General features: G+C 43.2%; 2 protein-coding genes across 2 annotated transcripts in view; one reads left to right on the top strand and one right to left on the bottom strand.

Annotated features, from left to right (window-relative positions):
• tbl3 (transducin beta like 3) overlaps positions 1 to 3,706 on the top strand; it is a 13,455-nt gene extending 9,749 nt beyond the window's left edge. Inside the window, exons 18-22 of the mRNA XM_005734705.1 lie at positions 742 to 845; positions 1,660 to 1,731; positions 1,847 to 2,005; positions 2,472 to 2,565; positions 2,963 to 3,706. Coding sequence (XP_005734762.1) covers positions 742 to 845; positions 1,660 to 1,731; positions 1,847 to 2,005; positions 2,472 to 2,565; positions 2,963 to 3,335 — 802 coding nt within the window. The 3' untranslated portion in view covers positions 3,336 to 3,706. The remainder of the gene's footprint in view (positions 1 to 741; positions 846 to 1,659; positions 1,732 to 1,846; positions 2,006 to 2,471; positions 2,566 to 2,962) is intronic.
• Positions 3,707 to 4,432: 726 nt separating this feature from the next.
• On the bottom strand, positions 4,433 to 7,717 carry noxo1a (NADPH oxidase organizer 1a). Its single transcript, XM_005734611.1, has 8 exons — positions 7,605 to 7,717; positions 7,422 to 7,502; positions 7,259 to 7,331; positions 6,972 to 7,155; positions 6,567 to 6,757; positions 6,387 to 6,494; positions 6,142 to 6,259; positions 4,433 to 5,617 (listed from the first exon to the last, which is right to left on the bottom strand). The coding sequence occupies exons 1-8, from the start codon at positions 7,668 to 7,670 to the stop codon at positions 4,861 to 4,863; spliced, it is 1,578 nt and encodes a 525-aa protein (XP_005734668.1). The 5' UTR covers positions 7,671 to 7,717; the 3' UTR covers positions 4,433 to 4,860.
• Positions 7,718 to 7,813: the final 96 nt, after the last annotated feature.

Genomic DNA, 7,813 nt, shown 5'->3' with positions numbered 1-7,813 from the left:
TCTGCAGGGGTGGACACACTCTTTGTTTTGCTTTTAGGCGTGTGGAAAGGATCACTCAACATCACTCAGACATGATCTGCTTTTGTTTTTCCATCTGTTTTGACATCCTGCCTGTCAGCAAGTCCCTCAGATGGTTTTTGTGATTTGCTTGGCTGTGGAGGTTCGCAGGTCAAAGCTGTCAGTAAAGTATGAGTGTGGGAGTGCGTGCTTTGCTGTTCTGATAAGCACAAAAAACTTTAGGTTTGCAGTATGTGAAACAATAAAGAGTTTATTTCTGTATTAAATGTTAATTTGCACTTTTAAAGAGTACATTTCAGCTCCATGTTTTTATTCTTGCTAAAGTAGCTTTGCATGATTCCCACAAATTCCGGCCCACAGTTCATCAACTATCTGAAACAATCATTTTTAACTATATTTTCTTTCTTTATTAAGTTTTACAGCGTTCCCTATTGATACAGACTGCCCACCCTCATTTCCATTCATATTACTCCAAAGTAATTGACAGAAAAATAAATAAATGACAGGAAAGTTCCTATGTTTCCACCATTAGTGAGTCCACGGTAAATGGATAGTCTGTGCAATGAGCTATAATAACTTTTTCTGTTATGATGGGGAAAAAGAGGCCTACAGGCTGTCAGTAAGTGATCATGATACAAATTCCCTGCAGTATGTACAGGTGTGTGCGTGTGTGTTTGTGTCTCTGCCTACGAACCCACACCTGTATGTTTGTTGTGTCTGAAGGCAGCAAGAGCTGTCCAATCTGCTCCACGGGAAGAAATATCTGAAGGCCTTGGGTCTCGCCATCTCACTGGACCAGCCTCACACTGTGCTCACTGTTATCAAAGGTACCGACTCTGTCACACGGATCTATCACACTTTGGTCTTTAGTGTCTGACTTTGATTAACTGTGTGCATGTAAAGTCCAAATTAGATGCTCATCTACGCCTGTCCTTTAGCTTTTCACCTGTGGTTACCTGAATGTTGTTATTTTTCTTCTGTACGGCTGCTTTGTTTTAAACGTTGAGTCACTCGAGCACTGACACATGCAGCTCTGGCAAACAGTGGGTCTGTGAACATATAATAACACACACCTTGTTTCTGCGCTCACTCTCTTTTGTTCAGTGACATGTAGTTAAAACTGCAGTGACATATTGTTAATCTGAAGCTGTAACGTCTCAGTATTTTGGATTTGCTGCACTAGTTATTTGTGTTAGTACAAAGCAATTTCATCGAAATGGAAGAAAATGTCCTGTTTTGTAACAGCAATGCTCATTTTTCACAGCATGTTTGATTGGCTTCCACAGAAGGAGTTTTTTGGTTTGTTTGGTAGTTTAATCCTTCCACTGTTTATAGTATAATTTGAACACACCAGGATAGTTGGACAAAAATAAAATGGTTCATAGTTGGTGTTTCACAGTTTGCTTTGGAGGTGTCTTCATGTCACTGGCTGCAAGTTTGTTTTTTTGAGAAATCATGACATTCAGATGGCACCAGACAAAACTGTGCCATTGCCAAGAACAGCCGTAAGTGAGACAAACATTGAGCTATCGACACAGCTGAATGGATGGACTCTGGGGAGAGTTTGCTGAGTCCATGTGTCAGACCCTATATGAACAGACTGTCTGCTGACTCTGACTAGTTGTCCCATGTTGCTTCCAGCGATCCGTGAAGGAGAGAATAGCTCCGAGCTGTTGGAAAAGACGCTGCTGAAGCTTCGACAGGATCAAAAAGGTAGCCTGTTAAAAAGAGAATGACTGCGTTTTTACACAATACCAATACCTGTCATTTCAGACAGTGATACAGAAGTTTCCTTCTTTCTTTCTTCTGTTTTCTTGGATCCACTCAGAGTCACTTCTGCGCTATTGTGTGGTGTGGAACGCCAATGCCAGGAACTGCCTGAATGCCCAGGCTGTCCTACAGGTGCTCCTCACACACCTGCCCCCCGAAGAGCTGCTGCAGTACCAGGGAGCCCGATCACACCTTGAGGGCCTCATTCCATACACAGGTTAGGAGGGGGAACGAGTGCTTTGACGAACAGAGACCCAAACTGCATCAGACAAAAAAGAAGAAAAAGCTTTTACTGTGATTATTTACTCAAAGTGGCCACAGATTGATCTAAACTTTAGAAACACTCAGAAACGTACAAATAAGTGTCTCATATACGGAATAGAACACTAGAGTTAAAGGAATGAAAACTGCAAGTGTGGCCCTTTCCTTGTAGCGTTCTGTGAAAATTAGGTGTGTGCAATGTTATGTAAAGAGTTCAGACTGCAGGGGTTTGATTGTAGTATGTGGTTAATTAGAGAAACTGGATAGACAATAGAAAAAAGGATGTTTTGGTCTTCATGCCATGTTTATTAAACATGATATACATGAGTACAATCAATTTTCCTACATGGAAAAAATAACTGTTGTAAATTAACAGACTTTTTACTTTTTTTTTTATTTATTTATGGTCATTTTCCCCACAGAGAGACACATGCAGAGGATTGGGCGTCTGCTGCAGGCCTCCATGTTCTTGAACTACATGTGGCAGAAAATGAGAGTGGCCGGAGCGCCGTCCAGGTGAGACTCTGCTCTCAACGCTTTGACAAATCACCGCGCTGAATGTTGACTGAATCCCGGTGTTTCCGAAACAACACTGGCACCTTTCTAATATTGACTCTCGTGCTGCTTGTTTGTGGTTTCAAAGCAAATTGTTATATTAAAGGAAAATTTCACCACAAAATCAGATTTAAGTTTGTGTTTGTTTTGTTTTCCAATCTGATTAGAATGAAGAACCGCTGACATGAACAGTTGTCTAAATGAGGTGTCAACTTTTAACGGCATATTTGACCGTTTGGCTCTCCAAATGTAGTGCAGGAGCAGCCTTAAACCATAGCTGGAAACATGCTATGTGAGGTTATTAAATGAAAATATTTTTAGTTTGTCAGCCTAATTTATGCTGTTATATCTTCTCCAGTACGGGCCAAGATGAAGACATGGATACGACACCTCTGGCACAGGCTCAGCCTTTCTTTGTGATCGACAAGGAGAAAAAGAGCGGCAGCGACGAGAGACGAGACGAAGGCAACGACAGCGACGGTGAACAAGACGAAGATCCAGATTCCTGTGTTGAAGATGAAGAGGAGCTCGAGGATGTCAGTGCCACCAACAAAGCCTCGACCAACAACGGGCGAGTGGAAAACGGAGCAAGCCACAAAACTAACGGCAAGCACCACTCTGAGAGCGAGGAGAGCTCTGAAGAGGAAGACCAGGAGGAGGAAACGACAGTTAAAAAGACAAAAGGTCTCCCGGTTTCTTCGGCTCAACAGTGCCAGACTTTTGCCAGCTGACAGGAATCAGTTTGGAAACAATAGGTTTTCTTATCTCAGATTATTGGCAGCTGGAGACAGTTCAGATGTGAAATGATAACATTTGTTAGGACGGCTTCTCTACAGACTTTGAGTCATGTGCCAAAGCATCAGCTCCTCCATGCAGATTTTAATGACCCTGACTTCTTCAGACAAAAAAGAGGAAAAGGGGACGTGCAGGAGGAGGAAACCTGGACCATCTTCACACTCACCACATGCCATTGTGTTGTTCTGCAGTAGTGCAATGTCCTGATCTACCAGCTCAACTAAATGAACACACTTTTATGTAACCCAGACAGCAGTTTCCTCATGTAACCGTGGAGTATTTTGTTTTCTCTGCAAATGTTAATAAAATAAACAATGTTTGATTTAAAAGGAGTCACATTTTTATTAAAATAAAATAGCTACAAAGGGAGTAAATTAAATTTGAACCCATGGCATTCACTTGATGCACAGGCGTAGAAAAAAGTGTGTCAATTCACCCATTGACACACATTCATACAAATGTGTGTCAATAGGTGAATGAGGCATGTTTTATAAAGTGCCTAAAATGCACAAGAACCAGACCATCTGCTATGTGAGTGAGCGCCAGCACGAGTTGTGGTTTCCTGGCAGGCTTTATATAAGGACTGCAGTTCTTGAGGATTCATGCTCAGCATGGAAAACGGCTGAAAAATGTCCTTTAGTTTAGATACAGCTTTATCTTCCTGGTTCATCCGGGTTTTTGCAGCACAGGCCCCTGAAAGTGTAAAACAAGCTGAAGCTATGAAAGCAAAAGCAGGATGTCTAAAGGTGTATTATTAGTTCCATTATGGGAAATGTCAGTCTTGAATAAACCAGCTCAACTAGAGTTTTAACCCTAGTTGACTGTTGGAATCAAGAAGTAAACCTATCATGCTTTTAAATGACAGGTGAAGCCGGCGCTCTTGGAGGAAACCCAAGCAAGGGCGAGATTGTCCTCTAAGCCTCTGATTTTATGACATTCAAAACCGAACTGCAACATTTTCCTTCTAACTTCATGTGTTTGAAACAAGGTTTAGATGTGAAACATGCCAAAACAAACAGGTTGAGTTCCCCAAAATGCTTTTATTTGCTCTCAGCTACTCAGTAACACGAGTGCACCCAGATCAGATAATGAAGTGTGTGTTCTGTGTTGACTATCCACACGCGCAGGCGGCAGGATAGGCTGCGAAGGTTTTTCAACAGGAATTTAAACAACTTCCACACACTGGTATGCAGACAAACATTTACTTTTCCTGCAGTCAAAATGAGCAGATGAGCCATCGTTTGTGGAATCTACACAGACTATATGCATATAAGGCACAACACAAGGCTTCCAGTATGGAAAATAAAACGAGGCATGTTAAATGATCGATTGGTCAAAGTGGTGATGATACAGGAGCTATCACATATTCATCTAATCATCTAAAACAAAAGAACAGTTGTTCTTCTGTACTTTTTACTCCAACAGTGACAAAAATAAAGCTTTATTTTTCAAACAGGAACTTTATCGGCTGATGATCTCAGCTTGTGTGGGTGACAGAGCACCTTTTGCTGCATTCTTGCGGGTGACAGAAGTACACCGGGAGAGGATCTCCTGGGTGCCCGGTCTGGGTGGCACCTTGGGTATTTTGGGTGATTTGTAGAGCGTGGGATCAGAGACACTCGAGATCAGCCTCCCCCCTGGGCCGCTCGTTGGGCTGAGGGTGTTGCTCGTCCCCGGTGGAGGTGTGCGGCTGAGACGCAGCCATTCATCATTGGCAGTGGGGCTCAGGTTCAGGGACGAGTTAAAGCTGGAGTCGTCACTGAAGCTGAAGTCGGTGCTGTCGCTCATAAAGCTCTCCTCACTATCCTCCGTCTGACTCCTGGAGAGGACGCGTTCTTCGTCCTCTCCATCCATCTTCACCGTGATCACGGGCGGAGGAGGGTGAGAGGGAGAGGTGGGTGAAGTGGAGATATCGGTAGCAGCACTGGTACTGTTTGCAGCAGGCTGTGCATGAGGTTGTTCAGAAAAAACCTCAAGAGACACAGACCTCTGCCTACTCTCCGGCAGGATCAGGAGAGGTGACGAAGACCTTACGGGGGGATGTTGCAGCAGGCTTCCTTGGGAGAGGCTCAGTTGGGAGTGCTGTTCCAGATTCGAGGATGGAACGAGAAGGGAAGTGTGGCGGCGCTGATCCAGGTGATGGGAAGCGTTCTGAATATGAGGGTAGCGGTGGGGCTGCAGTATCATGGTGGGAATGTAACCTATTTTCCCACTGGATCTGTTAGATGACAAGAATGAAGAAATCAAAGTAATTTAAAATTGGAAATCATGCATCGTTCTTTTATTTCCACATACATGGCTACATAACAAGTGTCAGGTCTTTTGTGCTACTTTAAGCCATGACAACCGATGTTATGAAAGAAATCCAGTTAAATCAGGCTGTGCTATGGTACAAAATTCTTCTATTTATTCTTTTTTAAATTCGGAAGAGATTTAAATTTCTTTTTCAAAGGAAATTACCATGAAAACGTAATCGGTCATTAACTGTCTGTGCTTAAAATAGATTATTCATCTCATTTGAGTTGCCTCTGTTGATTGGTTGACAGGGCAGTGACACTCACTGAGCCTGTCTTTTCTTTTATCAGCTGTTCATCATTGCGTACTAATGTTCATGCGACCCAACCTGTGTTTCTGGCTTTTTGGCAGTCACAGAGAAAGATCTGGGTGGCTGCAACTCTCATGGCTTGCAAGAATCTGTAACAAAATGACTTGAAATAAACGTTTCAGCCCAGGCTAGAATACCTGACGAGCCACCAGCCATTTTCAGACTTCTGCAGGACTTCCACCACAGCACCTATGGTTACGGTCACCTCGTCAGTTTTGGTGGCCTTGTAGCTCTTGACTGCAGTGTAGAGTGCTCCTGGAGAGAGAATGAAGGATTAGACATAATGCTTTGCAACATGAATGATATTCACTGAATGAGGAAATACATAATGAGAGTGCAATGTCGTGAGAAAGGGTACAAGAAAAACTGTAACTATGTGTACCTTTTTCAGGAATCTCCTCATGATCTTCATTATCATCATTTGTCCTCTCCAGATAGGGTGCAGGAAACCAGGCCATCCGCCTGTCTTCAGTCTCCACCAGCCACCATCCTGAATCACCAGAAACATGCATTTTACTGCTCACATTGAGTTATCCGTGTTAACTGAAAGCTGTCGGCTCACCTCCTTTGTCTTTGATGACCACATCGAGTTTGTCACCCTTGGCCACTTTCAAAGGTTTGTTCTTGGAGTCTTTGGTCTCATACGGGGCGACACACGTGTATGCTTCTGTGATAAACGGCCGGGTCACTTCACCGGCGTTTGCGTGAAGTCCTTCGCTTCTGAGTTCATCCTCCGGGGGCATGATGATGATGCTGAGGAGGAAGAGCAACACAGACGTGCACAATGTCAGAGTCATGCATTCATCTTGCATTATACATATTTATTTATGTACTCGTGCACTCAGAAGATTGAACCTGCAGATACAAGATTTTGCAAATGTTACGGTCCCTAAATTAGATCTGTGTGGGTAACTTTAACTAAAAGCTATTATAAAACATTTATTGTGTAATAAATGTTTAGCCGTACCCGTTTTTGGCAAAGTCCGGCTGCAGGTCCTGCTCTTTAGGGTTCAAGAACTGGATGAGCTCTGCAGACTGAGACACTCGCTGGTCACAGGACAGGACTGCATTGCAATATTTCTGCAAATATTTCAGGCGCACCAGTGACTTGGTTGGGGCTTTCCCTCGACTTTTTTGCTTCACCCTCCCCTCTGAAATCCCAGAGAACGATTTTAGTTACAATCCCATCGGTCTTTAAGTGAACCATGCGATTCTTGTAAAGCAGCAAGTGTGGTCTACATGACCCGAACATACCTCGAAATCTGGGGACAATTCTGTCAGATTTTCTCAGCTTGTTTGCAGGTGGGAATGCTTTCTTCAGTTGTTTCTGTGAGAAATAATTTGAGTAACAAAACAAAATTTACCTGGATATGTGCAACTTGGAAAAAACAAAAGAAAGAAGGTGTTTTATACTCACGTGCATTTTCATGAATTCTCGAAAGCGTCTGTAAATCACAACACTGCTCTCGTCGGACCAAAGCACAGAAGTCTTGTAAAACTGGAAAAGAAAAGGCAGCTTTTCTCAGGAGAGGCACGCATTTTATTTAATAAAAATACCCACACATAGAACCAGGAAAGTGAAAAATCCTTTGCTGCTTACTTTGGTCTTTTCCTTCTGCAGTACTCCAACTAGATGGATGCTTATGGGATACTGCTTAGCCTCCATAATGACAGCACAGATGGGTGCTTGGGAGCTGCAGTCAAACTAGCTCAGCCTTTTCCAGGTATGTGACTGAAGCAGTGAGGCTCTGCAGGTGAATTTATGCTTCCTCCACCGGAGCAGGTGTGGCTCTGGTTTACGTAGGCAAC

The sequence above is a fragment of the Pundamilia nyererei genome, unplaced genomic scaffold (genome assembly GCF_000239375.1).
Source record: "Pundamilia nyererei isolate P.nyererei 1_Seehausen unplaced genomic scaffold, PunNye1.0 scaffold00059, whole genome shotgun sequence".
NCBI lineage: Eukaryota > Metazoa > Chordata > Actinopteri > Cichliformes > Cichlidae > Pundamilia > Pundamilia nyererei.
This window is presented reverse-complemented; position numbering and strand designations above follow the sequence as displayed.

Coding starts and splice junctions, on each gene's coding strand:
- noxo1a (XM_005734611.1), bottom strand. CDS start 7,670: ATGGAGGCTAAGCAGTATCCCATAAGCATCCATCTAGTTGGAGTACTG. Junction 6,495..6,566: donor GGTCATCAAAGACAAAGGAG/GTGAGCCGACAG, acceptor CTGGTGATTCAG/GATGGTGGCTGGTGGAGACT. Junction 5,618..6,141: donor AATGGCTGGTGGCTCGTCAG/GTATTCTAGCCT, acceptor GTCATCTAACAG/ATCCAGTGGGAAAATAGGTT.